Source organism: Drosophila serrata, unplaced genomic scaffold (genome assembly GCF_035046125.1).
Source record: "Drosophila serrata isolate PLE 108 unplaced genomic scaffold, ASM3504612v1 contig_228, whole genome shotgun sequence".
Classification (NCBI taxonomy): Eukaryota; Metazoa; Arthropoda; class Insecta; order Diptera; family Drosophilidae; genus Drosophila; species Drosophila serrata.
The window spans coordinates 462,629-481,989 of NW_028257126.1; the positions used below are offsets into that span (position 1 = coordinate 462,629).

The window sequence follows — 19,361 nt, forward strand, 5'->3', positions numbered from 1 at the left end:
GTTAGCCTACACGCAGATATAAGGTACTTAACTTCGAAACTAAATTAAAAATATCCTGGTAGTTTGAAGAAATTGCAACAAAATTACTTTACAATTAAGCTAAAATAATATTATTATTACTTAAAATAGGAAAAAAGGCAAATTGAATGGTATTTTTAAAGTTTATATTCTAGATTACATTATCTTAAAAAATTAGAAGTTTTCCCTTTCATACACTAAATCCATTTTAAATCCAATGAATATATTACTCACAAAATAAATTTGATGTGATTATAATATTAAATTGAGCAGAGATTATTCGGCAATCGAGTGCAATTCTTAAGCTTATTTTATAAACAAATAATCAACTTTCTTTCTGTGCATTAGAGGTACTCCATCGGGGGCAGCTGAAGATAGCCAACGGTTTATGACGTGTTTATTCGCCACAACAATTGTGACACAATTGTGCCACATGCAGTGACATTTATGTGACCAACTCGAGTGCGAACGAGATGGATAGCGGGGCCGAGAGCGAGTGTTGTCTATGAGTTATGGCTCTTCAAGCGGCAACTGCAACTGCTGCTGCTGCTGTTGCTGTTGCTGTTGCTGCTGTTGTTGCTGTTGCTGCTGATGTTGCTGCTGCAACGCTGACACATTTAACTGGGTGTGTGATAAATGAAGCATGCCAAATGCTAAGAAAAGCCAAGTCCAGGCACGTAACAATGCCGCTACCTTCGAGTGACTGCTTTAATGGTTTAGGCCCGAAAAGTGCTCAATCTTGGTTAATATCTCCGAGTTGTTTCAAGTAGATTATAGACCTAAGCAGATAGATAATTCCTAACACTTACACACTGTAAGTATTGCTAAAATGTAACAACATTTCATTTTAAAGGCTTACTTTATTCATTGAACATAAAATATGGTGTAAAAATCGAACTCTAAATGCAATTACTTCTCATTCTCTTCACTCAAGTTTAATCGCTTAATAACTTCTTCCATTGATATCAATACGATTGTGCTTAAAACACTTTGCAAGCCTTTCCTACCCAGGCATATCCAGAGATACTTAACCCATAGGCTTCAGCTTGAGCTACGGAAATTGATTTCGTTTGAAAGGGAACAGGTAAAAAGGGATGTATAAAGGATTCTAGTTTGCCACGTTAAAGCTATGGAAGGAATCCCATTTCGGCTGGCAACTCCTTGCCAATTGAACAATAAAGTCATAATACTCTTTTCGTGTTCTTCTTACCCAGCAGCAAGGCTGTGTGAGCCGGGCTAAATGAAATAAAATGCAATAAAATAACAACTTAACACCTTTGGCGCAAAATAGACAGAGCGAGCATAAAAGGGAACTGCCGTCGAAGGAAGTCCTGGCCCCCCTCTTACACACACACACACAGCTCACAAATGCGCAGGCAATGCAAAAAGCAAACCGTAAGCGCAGACTAAGCCGATTATAGCACGAAAGTAACGGCAATGATGGGCGGCATGAGAATAAAGGAGGTACACTGAAAGAAAAGCCACTTGCAAAACTAAAGCAGAGATAGTTTTAGAACCTTGAAAGCCTTACATTTATACAAACATCTAGTAGTATAATTATTCTATTAATTCAAGTTTATATCCTTGTTAAATGAAATGTAAAAACAATACTTTTCTCACTGTGCACAAAAGAACCAAGAGGTCCTTGGCTGGAAGTGCGTGGCGGGCAGACAGAGACGCAGACCCAGATATAGACAAGGACCGAGGACGAGGAGTCAGGCAGGCAATGAATTATCGCACTAGCTGCGCCAGCAGTCGAGACAAAAGTGTTGTAAAAAATGTAGTACTATTAATTTTCTTTGCATATCTTATTGTATCTTCATAAACAGACACGCACACACACAAAGTCTGGGGGAAAATGAGAAAACAGGATGGGGGGGAGGCAGAGCCCTCAGGAAACTGGCTTAGTGCTAAGAGATTTCTAATTCAGTTGAGCAGAAATAAATTACTTACCGTAATTGTTTGCCATATAAAACTGTAGCAAAATACCACTGAGAAATCTTTCGGATTGCCGTCCACATTTACCCAAACCCTCCCCTGCTTTGAGCCATTTCTATGAAAAGGATTCGGTACATCTTCGCAGGGTCTCTTATTCGCTGATAGCTTTAATAATTTTTGCAAAATTTATATACACTTGTTTACTTTTAATTTATCTACCGCACACTTATAGTTGACACGAGTGCAAATTAATGCCCTTTCATTTTGTGCTTTATGTGAGCATAAATAATTGTGCAAAGGCAGGCACAAAATTGCGTCGATTACAATTTTTAATTATTTTTTAATGAACTACAAGCGACAAAAAAATATTTACAATAAGTATGAGGGGGGCTGGTTAAAAAAAAACAGTTCTTTTCGTTATAAATTTATGCATGTTTAAAGTGAATTTATTGCATGTTTAATTGTGGATAATGTGTCAGACGCAGGCGACCTCGTTCCTTCCTTCACCCCACCGTTGGGTAATGAAAATTTTCACTTTTATGATCTCAGCTCAGCTGGGTGTAGCTGCTGGAGTAATAAAATCATGACTGTCTGGCTTAAGACTGGATTAAATTGGAATTGTCTGCCTTAAAAGGTCTTAAAAGAGCTATTTACCACTAGGTTAATAATGTAAATAAGCCAGTGATAGTAATTTCAGTATCATCTGACGTAGTATTAAGCTCACTTTGCCTAATTAAATCATTGAAAACGGAATCGTTCGCATTTAATACAGATTTGTTATACTGAGAAAATGTAATCCTCTAGTCATTGGCTATGTGTTGAATTACACGTAAGATAAGAATAAAAAATACCTGTTACAGAACTTTATTATTCTTTATTCTGATGTGGCTGCTGCTTGAGGCTTTATGTAGCACCCAGTGAGCCGGACATATCCACTATAAACTCAACGGCACCAAGTCCCTCGCCCTCGAATGTAGTATAACTTAGAATGAATTTGGCTAAGTTTTGAGGCAAAAATGTTGGCCAATATTCAAAGGAAGGCTGGATGTTTTTTACATAGTATTCACCCTTCTTAATGCAGTCCACTCCGGCGATAGGAAAATTAGAATCGATATTCGGTAATATCAAATATCTTCTTACATAGTTGATCATCATTTCGCAAGCAGTCGTGCGCACCTTGATATTTGATTGAATCCATTCTCCATTTTTAAATGTAAATATATCAATCGCACCCACATGGGTGTCATCAATGTCTTCAAGGAAAGTGATAGTTCCGTTTAGTAATCGTTTTTTTCCAATCAGCCGAAGCGTAGACTCGATCAAAGTCTCTCCCTCTGCTTTAATGAACTTAATCGACTGAAATTGGCCTTCCATTTTGGAATCTACAGAGCCCTGTAAATGCAAATTAGTCCCCAAAATGTAGTCAGTGATAATGCCAATCCTGCATGCAGGATCCAATCCTGCAGAAGGACGTAAACTATTTTTTAAACTCACCGCTAATACTGCCCCCAGGATCAGACAAACCTTCAGCCAACAGAGAAACATTTTTGTTAATTCAATCGCTCTAATCGTTTGACTTCTTATATATATTGACTGTTGCATGTCCGAGCCCAGGCAGTGGTTAGATTTGACATACAATAAAGTACTCAAAAGGGGCGGTTGTGGCTTACTTAACACGACGTGCATCGTGATTGATAAGGACTAGAACTAAACATCACCTAACTTAATAGGAGATAAAACATGCATTTCGTACGTAGAACCCCCAATTATCGGGCATGAAAAGTTATCTTCTAATTTAGGGTGATGATTTTAATGGTCACTCCTCGAATTATTTGATCAGCGAAACCAATTTTTCGGGCCATTCGCTGCCACCACAGCACCCGAGCGATATGCACTTACGGCTTGTTGGCTCCCAAAATCACGCATTAGCTGCCAGTTTGCACTTAAAGTCGTAAATTTATTTAAATATATGGAAGGCACCGAGCAGAACAAGGTCCCACACGTTCGCCGGGTGAAGAGCAGGCGCCGTTGTAAAGCAAAATTTATATTAACTTCATTTTGCCGCGGCGGCTGCTGCTGCTTCTGCTCGTGCCTGTGCCATGCAGTCATTGCATAACTCATACGCACCGTGTGCCGGGGACCGTGCCGTGAGCCAGTCAGTCAGCCAGTCGCGATGCGTGGCGGTACTCCAGTCAGCCAGTCAGCCAGCGAGCCAAGCAGCCAGCCAACCAGCCAAAGCCAGCCAGCCATATCACCAACACAAAGCGAAGAAAGGGCCTCGAAAATGGCAGCCAAGAGAATTTTAAATTACGCTTTTGAGTGTCGACTGAGGCTGTGGCGAGGCCGAAATGCAGCAGCCGCGTTGCAACTGCAGCGGAAATGGGAATGGGAATGGTAATGGGAACGGCAACCAGCCACCCCATTGCGTGCATTTAATTGCAAATGAAGCAGGAGGAGCGCGGCCAAAGCGCTGACAATGCCAATTGCCAGCTTCAACTCACTTCCACCCTGCCCATTCCATTCGCATCAAAAGCGACTGCAACTGCAACTGCAACTGCAACGGCGAACTGCAAATGACGTTTAATCAAAGTTGTTGAAATTGATAGCATTGTTTGTAGTGCACGCCCGGCCGACAAACGGCAAAATGCATTTTAAAGTGTGCTAAATGTGTTAATTAAAGTTACCCCTGCTGCTGCTTACACGGATTTGCTTTCGCTGCGGCTCATTGGACGTGATCATCGGTTGGGTTCCAAGGCGGAAATCCCATAAATAAATAAGCGGGTAAGCAGCTAGGTAAAAACGCAGCAGATTTGAATTAGAAACGCTGCTAGGGAAGCACCACCAAAAGGTAGATCCTGGGAAATTGCAACTTAGTTGCTGTGGCAGGCAATAAAATAAAGTCTTAGCCAAGCGCCAGACAACAGGGCAAGAGCCAGAGCAAGAGCAGCAGTGGCAAGAGGCACTTTTAATTTGTTGTGCAACAAATTAGCATTTATTTTCATTAGGATTCCAACTTACTGCTGGGTGGCTCCATTTGCCCCTCGCCCCATCGTTCTGTTCCGCGTTTCCATTCGTTTTTTGTCAGCTCTTCTGAGCGTTGTTTGCTTTTAATTATAAATACATGTGCGCGAAGTGGCATTAACCCATTGTTATGGTTGTATCACATCATAATAGGAGAATATTTATATTTCTATATGTTCATATTATACATGCATAAAGTTGGAATTTTCTAGCCAGTGTTTTCCGTTTAGTCGCTTAGTTATTTGGTCTTTTGAAATTCTAGAACTCTAGAGAAGCATAACATTTAGTCAAATTAATAAACACTACCCTATATAAAGTCACCTTTTTAAGCATTTCATGATGCCAGAGACCTTAATCAAAGATTGTTGTACTTGAAGTACTCTAAGATTTACTTTACTCAATTGTTTCATAAAAGACTATTGCGAACACTTTACAACTTTTACTGATAAAAACACAATGTCAACAAGATCGATAACTCAATTTAAGTAAGAGATCCGGCTTGAAGGACCAAAGGCAAAGTAGTGAAATAAAATACATTTTTTTAAATTTATTTTATAAGAAAAGTAAAATAATTTTAAAATTTCTTCTTTTATTTAAATTCTGTTAAATATTTTTAAGATTTCACTCTCATAAGCACTTGGATCTCCGCATGACGCGATCCATATGTTATCCATGGTGTCCCGCCAAGGGAAATATTTGGGAGGCGTTGAGAAATAAATTTTTGTTATGTTTAGTTTACGTTCAAGCAACATAATACGAAATAAATATATGTAAATCAATATATAAATAAATATATATAAACAAATATAAAAATTAATATAAATAACAGCAATTATTCTAAACAGATACAGATGCCTGCTGTTAACAACATTTCATTTGCTTCACATCTTGCTATCTAACAAGATATTTATATAAGGCATAAATATATCGGTTATGCCGTACTTAAAGTTCTGCACAAAAAGCTTTATCCTCACATCAGGAGCCATATTCCACCCCCTTGTCGTGAAATGGGTTAATGCTGCACATTTCCTCGAAACAAAGAACTGTACGCGGAATTCTTGCATTCAATTAATGCGTGTGCGAGTATAGAAAGCATCGTCGCGTCGCCGCTGCTGACCATCGTCGTCGTCATCCTCATCGTCATTCCCATACCCATAGCCATACCCATGTCCATACCCATAGCCATGGCCATTGCCAGCGTCATCATCACCTTGCCGTCGCTGGGCATTATCCAAGTAAGAGCTCACGCCCGACTGAGCGCCCAACGAAGCTGAAGACCACGGTGCGGATGAGTAACGCTGCCGGCCATAAGACCAAGGATGCCGACTGCCGTGGCGGGAGTTCGTCGTGCCCGTATACGAGTACGGATTGTAGTGGTGCTGATAGTAATCGGACCCGGGCTCCGACTCAAAGTCGGGCCGGGAGGATTGGTCGATGTGTGTGCGATTAGGATAGAAATCATCAGCGGTATGGGGACGCAGAGTCGGAGGTCTTCTCTGCCCGTAATTATAATCATCATCATTGATCTGGGGGCTCTGGTAAGGGTCTGGGTGCGGTCGGTGGTGGTGGTGGTGGTGGTGGTGGTGATGGTGGGGCTTATTAGTCGGAGCTGGTACCCCGCTATAGGGCGATTGCAGTACCACCGTGGGCACAACAATGGAGGGCAGTGGCGGCGCACTGGACTCAGCAGCCGGAACTAAGGCAGCCTGATTCCAAGATGACGCCGCCTGCGACTCCGACTCCGCCACCGATTCCGTGGCCGTGGTGGAGGTCTGTTCGCGTGAGTTCATCTCGGCTAATTTGTTGAATCGGTTGCGAGTGCCGCTGGCGGTGAGCACCATCACAGTGGGATTCATGTCCGCTATGTGATCCTTCAGGCAGTTCTGCAGCATGTTCACGAAGAAGAAGAACGAGAGCAGCGTCAGGGCGTTCATCACGGAGCCGGTGCTCTTCTTCGATTTCTTTGACGACTTGGACGGCGCCGGCTGTGGAGGCGGATGCGGATGCGGTGGCGGTTGATGGTGGTGCGGTGGCGGATATGCGGGCGCACTGCCGGCACTGGGATGGTAGGAGGAGAAGCTGCCCGTGGGCGGGTCATGCTGCAGCTCGTACTCAATGGACGGCTCGATGGCGCTGCGTATTTAAATTTGCATTAGCCGGAGGAGCCTGGGTTGACTTCAACATTCATCAGGACACGGAGAGAAAAGTTTTACAATACTTATTTAGACGTTTGAATCACTAAATACATTATTTGTTCTCATTCAAGGGCGACTTTTCTCTCCGTGTGCTGATGGCTCTACTACTCTTACCCGTAGCCAGAGTGTCCACTGCCTCCCGACATGGCCGTATAAGCACCGTTGTGGTTGCTGGCAGCCGCCAAAAGCGACGGTCGTCCCTGCTGGCCCAGTTGTCCCAGCTGGCCCAGACCCTGGTGCCCATGGATGCCGTGTTGGCCGATGTGGTAATGGTTCGGAAAGTAGTTGCTGGGGTAATAGTGGTTGGGATAGTAATGCACGCGCTGCGTTTGACTGCAAGAAATGGTGGAGAAATCGGGGAGAAACCAGGGAATGAGTGGTGCTGAGTGATTATGCAATCCATTCGCTATTCTCTCCTCTCTTGTTTGAGTCCCATATTTGCGTGGCTAAGTGCCTGAGGTATCAGTCTAGGCCGCTGCGGCCACCTTTAGGCCGCGGTTGATGTCAAAGTGGATGCTTCTGACACTTTGCCATATGATCTTTAAGTCGATATTAAATACTTGCAATTGTTGTATCCTTAGTGATACAGATTTAGTTTAAATTAGTCAGCATTTATCAGGAAAACGATTTCAAAAACGAAAACGAAAAACAAAATTCATTAAAACAAATCGAGTAGTAAAACCAGAATTCAATTTTCACTACCAAATCGAAATGTTACACGTCACGAGTTATAGAACCCACATTCTGTAAACATAATTAGTTTGAAGAATCCAATTATGAACCTCACCATACATCATCACATAATTAAATTAATTTTCATATTGAGGTATCGACAAGTCCGAATGACAGTTGCCTGAAGTTTCCACTGCTTGGGGTCATGGCTTACTCATAATTATTTCCCGAAATGGCTGACAGCAGCGGATGTTGTTGCTGCTGCTGCTGCTGCTGGTGTTGTGGAAAACTCTGCTGATTCGACATCAGGCCCAAGGACATTTTCGCCGTCACTGAGCTCACAATTTAATTGCTAATTGATTTCGACCAAACTGGCGCTCGTATGATTATCACTTGGTGCTCACTGCTGCTTAACCTGCCATAAACCGGTGGCAACTCGACTGCAGAAGCCGCAACCCGGAGGAGGAGAACTTTTTGGAGCCACAGCAGCAGCAGCAGGAGGTGGTGTCGCAGTCGTAGTATCAGTTGGAGACGGAGACGGAGACGGAGATGGAGATGGCGATGGAGCGCCCAACCGCAAGTGACAATGTCGCTTAGGCAACTGGGCAAAGCCTTTGCCAGACACTTGGCTGGCAGGCGGCTATTAACGCAGGTAAATGGAGGGGACTGTCATTGTCAGCTGCTAAGTGAGTTTGGCTACAACTGGCAACTGGTAACAGGTAACTGGCAACTGCAACGGCCTCTGCACACCGCCCAACGTCAGAGATGGTACCTAGGTACTTGAGGCAGGTGTGCCCAATTCTCTCAATATTTTAGTGGTACAATTACTTGTAAACAAATTTTATAGAAATTCCGAAATATATAATAAACTAAGAGCTTTAAAAATATTTTAAATTGTGTTTATTAATATAGATATGAATAGGACATATAGAGGAAATGTAATTATATGTAAAAAGGGAAAGTAAGACAATTAAATTTGATTGTTTTGAGGATTCATCAGGAATACTAAACATAGAAAGAGTAAAAATACCATTAAAAAATATATATATAGTTATGACACTGAACTGTAAAGATTTAACATTATAAATGGGTTGAATCATTGTGGATGAGCGTGTTTTAGATTTGTATTTTTAATTTTTCTAAAATATTAATGTCTTTATGACACGACATTTAGGAGTTTCTATTAAATCTAAATTTCTCAAAAACTACAAAGAAAGAAGATTATTGCCGTCTTTTTGGGGTTATAAGAATGTATTCTTAGCATTTTTAAACGATGGAAATTTAAAGAATGTGGTGCAATATAACCTTTACTAACTTTTCAAATATTCTGTTAATTTTTATTGATATTATTTAAGATTACTATACTGGTTTTAAGGTACATTCCCTTATAAGTTGTTGTTAAATGTTGTCTGCATGTTTAATTATAAGGTACACATTTATCCACACAATAAAGTTTTTAAAATGTTAATTATTCTGTACATTATAATTACCCTTGAGGAAATGTATTTCCCTAAGGTACAATCAAATACTCTATGGCTCCAACAAAATATTTGGTACGTTTTCCACATCACTGGCATTGTACCGGCTGACAATTGCCGGTGAAGTGTTTTGTGGCAACGCCGGCCAACTGACACACACCTGAATTGGAGCGTTGCGTTGCGTTGCGTTACATGCACGCGCTGCACATTTCGGCCAGGTAGACAATTAGTGCCCGACAAAGGGCGAACCAGCCTGCTCCTTGGCATCTTGGCACTGCACACTCCCCCACACGCCTCCGTCCCCGTCCCCGTCTCTGATCCAGGCCGCTGTCAGTGTTAATGACGCTGCAGTCGCTTGTTTATTGCATTAAAAGCTCTATGGATGCAGCGTTATGCATCAGAAATTGTCATAATTGTGCCATGTCTGGCCCTGACTTTGTCGCTGTGCCTCCCAGAACCGGCACCAAAATGGAGCTCTCGGTTCTTGTGGTCTCTCGTGCGGTTAGTCACTCGAACCGAGCTTTTTGGCCAGTCCCCTCAGCCGCCCCAGCTCGATGTTGTTCCTGCCCCAACTGCTGCCTGCTGGCTTTAAGATTTATGAGCAGGGCTAATAGTTTTCATTGCCAGAAAATATTTATGCATTGAATAGGATTTTAAGGGGATATTGTGGTTTTGAAAGAGTTTATGGGAGATTTCAGTAATCGAAGTTTTTAAAATCGAAAAACATTTGTATATAACTTTTAATAGCCTCATCATAATTTTACTTTAATAAGAAAAAATGTTGCTTATTTGTTATAAAAAATACACATTTAAGCTATTAATATTTCTATTTAAACCTTTTAAATACTTATGCAAAAATATATCCAATTCGATCATTTCAAAAATCATCTAATATTTCCCTCCCTGTTGTCTTTCGTATAACCGGAAACATTAGACTGTAATAACAAATATTTAACATTTCCGCAGTGCCAGAGACGCCGCAAAAAAAATAAACAACAAGAAAAACAACATTAGCTGAATTTCGCTGAATCAAAAGCATATAATAAATTGCCAAATGCTGCTGCACTGCAACTTGTCCACACATTTCCAGCTTTGTGTAACGCTTTGATTTGTCGCCGCAGGAAATGTAGAGGGAAAAAACTAAACAGAACGAAGGAACTATGGGAGTTTCGCTGATGCCGCAAAAAATCCAACAAAAAATATATATCAAGGAAGCAAATCAAAAAGTCAAATGCCTTAGGGGTTGAAAATTTGAGAACTTACAGAGGGGGCACAGCAATACTCACAGTGAAATGGGATGGGTGTTTGTATTTAGCTTTTGTTGCCCGGCGCCGTTGTCAACATATTTCAGGACCTTCGAGTCCGCAACGGCGAGTCAATAATAAGTTAACTTGGACATATTGTAGCTGGCCAGCAAGAATGCTCTAAGATTTTTATGGCGAACGAAATTGGTCAGTGAGCGAGCGGCCGGCGAAATTTAATGACTGGAAAATGAGGCATTTAAGCCAAGTGCCAAGGAAAGTTTTCCTCTTGGCGAACGTGCTGGCAAGTGCCATTTATTTATGGGTCTGCATCTGTATCTCCTGCTCGGTCTCGTGTCTGTGTCTGTTCGAGTCCTTGTATCCACGTATCTGTGTATCTTTGTGCCTCGGACTGAAGGATGTGTTCGAAGGACAATCGTTGGTCTGCTGCGACGTGGAGATGGAGCGAAGGCATACATTAATTGCCGTGATTAACACGTAGAAGCATTAAATTATACAAAATAAACGTAAGAACAATTATGTCGCACTATTTGTTACTCTTTTTGGATTGTTAGTTGTATTTTATTGTAGATATAAGTTGTAAAAGTATATGAAAAAAGCTTTTATATTTAAACCTTCTTGTTTTTCTACAGATACTACAGAACGAATATGATAAAATAAGGCTTTGGCAGTAGATTAGATTATCCGTTATTATAGAAAATATATAGTATTGTAGTAAAAAGCACATACATATTCACTCTTCAGAATTTGACAAACTTCATCTTCAATTCGGAGTGCCTTTTAGCAAGGATATCAGTAGAAGGCCTAGGACTTTGCCACATCAATTATCGCATATGAAGCCAGTGCAACAGACCATCCTTTTGTGTCTGCGGGGGTGCATAAATCATGGGGCAACATTAAGTCCTTGAAACCCCTAAGCAGCACCCACTCCTCCGCCCGCTGAACAAACTTTTCGACTGGCCGGGAAACAAAAATAAAAACTCGTTAGGCAGGACTCGAAACGAAGACGCGGAGACTACGTGCCTGGACTTTGACTGCGACTGGAACTAGCGGGAGCTCACACAGTGTCAAGTGTAAAGAAGAACTACTAATCAGCAGTTAATTCTTATCTTTAATTAAGTGCACGTTCCACCAACCTCTCTAGCCCCCCTCTACGACTCCGACTTTGGATCTGGCGTTTATGGCAGGAGTCCTGGGAGTCCTGGTGCTTCTACTTTTTGCTCGACGGCCAACACTTTTGTTTGTCCGCGCTCTCGGCATTGTCCTGGACAAAGGCCAGCGCCGGCTTTGTCCTTACCCGTCTCTGGTCAATTTAATGAAATAATCTAAGCAAACACTCCTGAAAATTAAGCAGTTTTTCGCCCGCTTCCGCTCTCAAATTAAAAATGTAATGCGTTCGCCTTTGTTTTGTCTTTTGCCGGCGAATAATTAAATGTGCGAAAGAAGTTGCAGCAACATTAACCCGACCCGACCCGACCCGATCCGATCCGGCTGGCCAATTAAAAAGGCCACGCAACAATGGCCAAGGCGCTCATGCATGGCTTATCCTCTGGCTGGCTCAACCCCCTTGCTGCTGGCCAAGATGCTGAAAGTCCCGCGATAAACTTCGGCCGGAGTCAGATATCTGGGGTAGTCCATAAGTCATTACCCCCATCGAGGCACACGCCCACAGTAGGTAGGAGCACAGGTAGCCAAAGTTGCTGCAGCTCTCAAGTTGTTTGACAAACAATACACAACATGGCCGTCGGAGGAGGGCAGCTCTGCTGGTGTCCTGGCCAAAAAGGAAACTGGTTAGGGTTGGGCAGGTGTAGCAGGGAACGAGTGCCGCACTCAAGCGTGCCCGTCACATTTTTGCGCTTTTATATGGAGTCCCTGCCCCCCAGGCCGGTTCTGTGGTTCCTTCTGCCCCAGCGAAGTGGTGCGCGCCCCCCAAAATGTGGCATCAGCTACATCAGATACATGAAAAACATTTTTTCACCAGTGAAAAGCTGCACTAAAAATAAAATAAAAGATATTTTATTGAAGTGCGACGCTGGAAGGGAGTGAAAGGGAAGCTTGCGACCTTGCGACTCCTACCTGGCGCGCGCAGATTAATTATGCATCGCTAAAATGCTAAGCCAGGTAGCACCGTGCACCGTGCAGCAAGCTCCAAAGCACCGTGGCATCGCAGTGGCCCAAAGGCAAATGGTTAAGCGTGAGGGGAGTATGTAAAAGCCAAGTACAAGCCACAACAAAATTAAAATCAAAATAAAATCACAAAAAGTGGTTTTGGGCAAATATACGGCAGTGAAATGGAAAGATGTTCAGATAACCCACAGTGAAGCATACGCTAACTGGAATGGATGCATTTAAGAAATCTGCAAAAGGTGTAGGTTAACTTAATGGCCGATTAATCACATATTTAATAGGTTTTTTATTAAATATAAATGAAATGAATTACAAATTTAAAAGGTAGAAATAAATGCATATTTTGAATTAAAGAGAGATATATTCCCGTTAATTTAATATATTTTTTATAGCTTAAGTGTTGTTTTTATTATAATTTTGAAATTGCTTACTATTAATTAAATCCATCAAATAATAATAAAAGTCGAAGTCTTTTGAATTATATACGTGTATGGCAATAAGCCATTATAAATGTAGTATAATTTAAAATGTAAGGAAACATATATATAAATCGTTTAAAACAGTTAAGCAAAATGCTTAATAATTTATATACAGGATTGTATAGGATTATATTTTTTAGCCCCAAATATAGAAATAAAATACTTAATTTTCCATCCTAAATAAATGTATACTGAATTTGATGACTTTAAAAATTGTGTTCCATACTATTAGACACCTTTTTGAAAGTTTTTAAGATCCTTAGAAATTACAGAGAACCTTAGAAACTATACAAAATTAAATTAATAATATATACGAAATAATTAATAAATATTATACAAATATATTAAATAGCCAACCTTAATATAATACACGTTTCCTGCATTAATTCTATATATACATTAATTCTATATATGTATACCTTAATATAATACACGTTTCATGCATTAATTCTATATATACACGGTAACAAATTAATTAATAATAAAAGACCAAGTGCTGGATCATTACGAACCATAACCCAATGCAGACCGCGAATTGATTAACCAAATATTCGATTATCCAAAGGTCACACTCAAATCGTTTTCCATAAAAAATCCTTCAGAGTTCGTTGCGAGGACCTCAAAAATCAGAAATCAGAAATGGCTGTCACAGGCAGAGCCAACAAATCACCATGCCTCTTCACACATCGCACACACACCCCACACACGGTCGCGAGTCGCCCGCAAATTATTCACATAAATAAAAAACGGACAAAAAAAATTAAAATTAAAATAAAAATTAAAAGCTACAGCTGAAAATCAAGCAGCAAACGTCAAAGCCAAAAGCGCGAAGCTGTCGGAGCTGTCGTCGTGTCACTGCACCCGCGTTCAGGTGCGGGGCTCTAGGGGATGCGGATCCCCACCCATCCGCCCACACACACATAGACGTATGCGAGGTGTTTCGACTCAAGCGGCACACATACACACACTATCTGCCCACTAGAGAGACACACACACACACAGGATGGCTTGCAGGATGGCGGAGCCAGGACGACATCATAGTACCCACTTGAAGCGCTTTTAACAAAAATTCTTTTAATTTCGTACTCTTCTTTTTTTTCGGCAACACCAGCTTGCAGGGGTGAGTAAAAGAGACAGGTATACCAAGAGAGTGTGTGTTGTGGGTGTGTGTGTGTGTAAGAAAAGAATGCGCACCTCGATTGCGGAGAATATTAAATACCCTGGAAAATTAATTAAAATCTCATATAGCTTATAGCTGAGATGTTAAGCCAACAAAAGGATATCGAAGTGGGTTTTTTGTGAGTTCTTAGGAGCAATTACTTATGTAATATGGATGTGGAAAAAACATGGTATAATAATTTAAGGCTCTATTACAGCTATTTATCATATAATTAATTTAACAAATGTCAGTACTGTATTTTAGTAATGTTCTTAAGTTCCTTGTTTGGTATTGATTTGTATTATTATCCTTATATAAAGTGCTTTAAAAGTTTTTTTTTTGTCTAAAGTTGCACAAAATAACATATAAGTTAAGATTGATTTCAGAAAGTGGTATCAGAAATATTACTAAGTCTCTTGCCTTTATAGAAAAGACCTATTAACATTTCATTGGAAAGAAAACTAATGAAATAAAAAAATATGTTAACTCAGCAAGTATAATTATTAATTATTATGTATTTTTTAAGAATTATTTAGCTCTGTCAATAACTGTTCTACTTAGATTATATACTTTAATATTATTGAGTTATCTATGATTATAAGAAAAAGAAAATGTATTGCCTTATACAATGGATATTTTGGTTTACTGAAGGAGGACTTTAAAGACAATTTTAAAAAAGTTATTACAAAAATGTATTCAAAAGTCAAATTTATAATCATTTAATTTGTGATTGTTTTTGAATATAAATATACGAATATATGTCTGTCCAATTTCATATTCAATATGTTTCATATACAAGCAATATTTATAATTATTGAGGAGGCACTAATTGAAATGCACGTTTGAAAAAGGAAGAAAGTATATACAGGATTTATTAAAAACTAGATAAAAAGTGGGTTCTTTGAAGAACTTAAAGCTGAACAAATAAACAAATACTTGTTGATTTTTTTTTCTATTTAATGATATATTTTATATTTAATGATACTTATTTAGTGTTGTGCTTTTTAAATCTACCTAACCTCTGTCATAGTTCTTCGCAAGATTCCCTCTACATGACCCTCGGCCAGGACATAATTAAGAAAAATCCAGTTCTTAGCCAGAACTGATTTGGACCTGGCTCTAAGCTGGAATCCAGTTCTTCCTTTTGGTCCTCTCTTGTGAGTGTGTGTGTGTGTTTATGGCGCCCTCATGGAAAATGAAATTTTTCCTGCAAGATGACGAAGGAAGTGGCAATGGGATTGGGATAGGGATTCGGCGGGAGTCAAGCCTGCGACAGCAGTGCATTGTTGATGAACAAGCAGCACGCTAACAAGTCACCTTGCCCCGCCCCTCCCTCCTAGACCCCCCCTAAGCAACCCTTAGCCACCCCTAAACCTCCTGCCACCCCCCTAGAGAGAGCACCTTTCAGCGCTGGCGTTGGGACGTGCGCCCGCTTACATTGTTGTCCTGGTTGTACCTGCACATGCCACGCCCCGTTCGGGAGCGGTACGAGGAGATGCTGGGAAAATTATGATGCCTGCGCTTGTTTTCTGCGCTCATTTTAATTTCCACTTCTTTTTTACGTCACTCGTTTTTTTGGCCTTCGAAAATTACAATAAACACACAAAAACAAATAAAAAGGAGCCAGGAACAGATTAAACAGTTTGGGGGAAAATAGAAAAATTCAAGTGCATTTTTCACTTCACTTTACGGTGCATTCACATTTCCGTTGCATTGCATTCGGAACGGAATGCATGGCGGAAAAAAGGAAAAACTTATAAACAAAACACTGTTTGAGGGCATCAAAAAACCGAAAGCGGAGCTGCGGATTTTCGCAATTTGTCGCTGGGCGGAGGCGGGAAGGAGCAACGGCAAAGACCTTTGTTTTGGGGGGAATCCCCTACCAATCCATTCGCCACTCTCCATATAGCGAGGCCTATCTCAACCCTTGGCAAGCGCTTTTGAGCGCTTTTTTGAAGACCTTTAAGGTATTCCCTGTAGCCGGGCAATTTTTTGTCATTGTCATCGTTTTGTTGCCTTGCACTCGACGGGCGGGCGGGCGTCACAAATGGGCGGACAGGGGTTAAGGGTAAAGGGTTAAGGGCGGGAGGTCAGGCGGTGTGCAAGAGTTGCACTTTTTGCCGCTGCACTCGGCCCGTCGCCGTTGTGTTTAATTTTTTATAAAATTTGCATGCAAAGTGCATTCCCCGATTCTTTTTTGCTCATTTTTTGACCATTTTTTTATTTTAATTTCTTAATTAGTTGCTTTTGTGGCCGCAATCGGGGTGGGAACAGGGCGCAGGGCACAGGGAAAGGGGGTACGTGGTAGGAGCAGGCAGGACCTGAAAGCAAAAGTCAAACCGAATGCATTTAAGGGTTGGCTCGAGGTCTCGAGCTCGCTCTGGGGTCCAGTTGCCGTTGACTTTAAGGCCGCCTGGCCTTTCAAATTAGTCAAATTGAAATGGCATTAGGCTTTTGATCTGCGCAAATGGACGGACGGACGGATGGCTCCGAGGACGCCTTGCAATCAAACCGAAAACTATTTAAAATCTAATTTGCATTCCCGGCAAACAAATGCATACGAAATTTCCCAGCCTGAGCTCTTCTCTATTTCATTTTTTTGCTCTTGGAGTGGGAGGGTTTCGGCATAATCACAAAAATTTGTCATAAAACTTTGGCAGACGCAAAAGTTTTTGCTGCACAAAGTCAAAGTCGTTGACGTCGTCATTCTCGATGACTCAAATTGAGGAGGATGGGGCTGGGCGCCGGCAGGCTGGTCTTTAAGAAATTAGTCAAGAGTCGCAGGCGACTCCGGCTCCTTGAGGCAGCAGTCTGCATGCATCTCTAGCTCATCCCTGCCCTATAGATTTTTAGAACGATTACAATTCCTGCAACACGACCAATTTGGCTGCATTCTGCGGCTGCCCCCCGACCGTTTGCCAGGGAGTGTGAAAACTTTTTAATTACCCTCATCAGCGAAATAGAAGGCCTCACTCAAACCTCACTTTAAAGCGGAAAGGAGGGGTGAGAGTTCGCTCTGTAACTACGAAGGTTTCACAACTTTCGGAGGGATTTTATTCGCAGGATCTGCATGTATGTTTATCCAATGATAATTGCATTCATATTGCAGTCCGATTTTCATACCCGATGTCCATGGTACGAGGATATTATATCTTAAAACAACAGACCTTAAGGAACTATAAGAGCTGAAGCTTGGTCACATGTGACAACTATCCATATTTGTTGCATGCATTTCAAGTTTGTTTGAAAATGTATGCACTTTCGGGGCCTCAGAAATGATGAAAAAGCAGATATATTTAAATAAATTTCTTTAAAATTAACAATTTTTCAAATGAAATCTTTAATTTGAAAATAAATGTGAACAAAATATGAAAATGAACATGGAAGTTAATAATTAATAAGATTTCTGTGTATGTTGAACATGTTCCTAGCAACATTTTTTATTGTTATGGTGTTGCGCAACATATTTATAGGATCATTTGTCTTCACTTGAAAACATTTTTCTCTTCCTTTCGCCCTGCTTAATTAAAGTTTTTTATAAATTCTAGAATAGTTAAACAAAGTGATTGAGCCAAGTCAATGTTCGATTTAATTTCACTCTAAATGGGTACCTCATATTTGTTATATAACAAGTATACATACTAATAATAATAGTAATAGATAATAAACTAATCAGCTTCCTTAAAATCATATATAGAAATGGAACCCTTTAATAGTTCCCAAGTTTTGTTTCAGTGTACGATTCGGGGGCTCAAAGTTCAATGACTGGCGGCGGCACCTTGAGTTCCTTGAGCGCCTTGCACTTCCTGTTTTCCTGGCTGGCTGGCTGGCAGGCAACCTTTGGGAAACCATTATGGCCAGGAAGAAGGAGCGAAGGAGCGAATCGCCTGACTGCAAACTGGGTGCTGAAATTATGACGCAAATTGCAATTAATCAGCTGCCTGCCATCAATCTGTGTCACTGGGCAAAAGGAAAGCGAAACCCGAATGCAATGCAGTGCTTGCCATAAGCATAATGCAAGTGACAGTGGCCCGATCCTTATCGCCACTCAGCGGCTGTGTGGCAAGTGTGAAAAGCGAAATTCTCAACACTTGGCAAACAGAGCCGGGCTCCTCAAATGAGGCGATCTTATCTGTAATTGCTTTCGCTCCAAGACATTGCTTAAAAACACTTGGCCATATATTCTGGCCAGAACTCTTGGCTCTTCGGTTGTGTCGCTTGATGCTCTTTAAGGAAATGACCCAAATTAGGCAAGACATGGAAAAGTTTTTGCATTAGCATGCTTCTTTCATTTTGTCTTCAGCTTTTACATTTCTCGCTCACTACTACACTGAGAAAAATTTTTAAGAATTTTGTATAAGGAGCACTGGCTAAAGTTCGTCTGGAAAGTCCATATGTTTTCTTTGCTTTAAGTTCTAGGTATTTCCTTTGAACCCAGGTTATAGGAAGACATCATTGACTTCCTTATTACTGAAATCTTATTTAAGTTCCTATATATGTATAAAAATTTTTAATTATTTAATTATTTTTTTAAGGAGTAAAATTTTAATTCTATGCCTAAATTAAATCGAAAGTTGACTTTATGCCAGTTAATCCGTTGTTTCAGAACACAAGAGCAGCTGTGTTTCATTTCGATTAATTTATATTCTTTCTTTTTATTTATTGTATTTGTTACTGTAATGTAATATGTAATGTCAGTTAGAAGATCTTCCTTCTTGGATGGTACCACGAATGGATCTTCGCCTACAACATAGAGTGTCATACCTCCAAGGATGCGATAGAATGGTTTTATAGATTGGCAATTTCAAAATTCTGGGGCTCACATTCAAACATCTTTAGTTAAGCTTATGAACTTTTTCAATAAATTATTTAATAAAAGAAATACATAATTTGATGTCTAATCTAATCATTTATGCTAACAATGTTGCTTTCTGGAACATAAAATTATTCAATACCAGTACCAGCCATTTTCCCCCGGTGTAGTATAGCTTTACTCAAAGAAATCGGCATTT

The 19,361-nt window shown here is 40.6% G+C and overlaps 1 protein-coding gene across 1 annotated transcript; it reads right to left on the reverse strand.

The window, feature by feature from the left end:
- Window positions 1–5,746: 5,746 nt before the first annotated feature.
- LOC110187972 (uncharacterized) lies at window positions 5,747–8,570 on the reverse strand. Its single transcript, XM_020957492.2, has 3 exons — window positions 8,059–8,570; window positions 7,287–7,505; window positions 5,747–7,110 (listed from the first exon to the last, which is right to left on the reverse strand). Exons 1-3 carry the CDS (start codon window positions 8,163–8,165, stop codon window positions 6,042–6,044), a joined length of 1,395 nt encoding a protein of 464 aa, XP_020813151.2. The 5' UTR covers window positions 8,166–8,570; the 3' UTR covers window positions 5,747–6,041.
- Window positions 8,571–19,361: the final 10,791 nt, after the last annotated feature.

What these genes read in the sequence shown, in the direction of transcription:
- LOC110187972 (XM_020957492.2), bottom strand. Translation starts at nt 8,165, where the DNA reads ATGTCCTTGGGCCTGATGTCGAATCAGCAGAGTTTTCCACAACACCAG. An exon ending in ATTTCGGGAAATAATTATGA is followed by an intron (nt 7,506 to 8,058) that starts GTAAGCCATGAC and finishes CATTTCTTGCAG; the next exon opens with TCAAACGCAGCGCGTGCATT. An exon ending in AGTGGACACTCTGGCTACGG is followed by an intron (nt 7,111 to 7,286) that starts GTAAGAGTAGTA and finishes TTAAATACGCAG; the next exon opens with CGCCATCGAGCCGTCCATTG.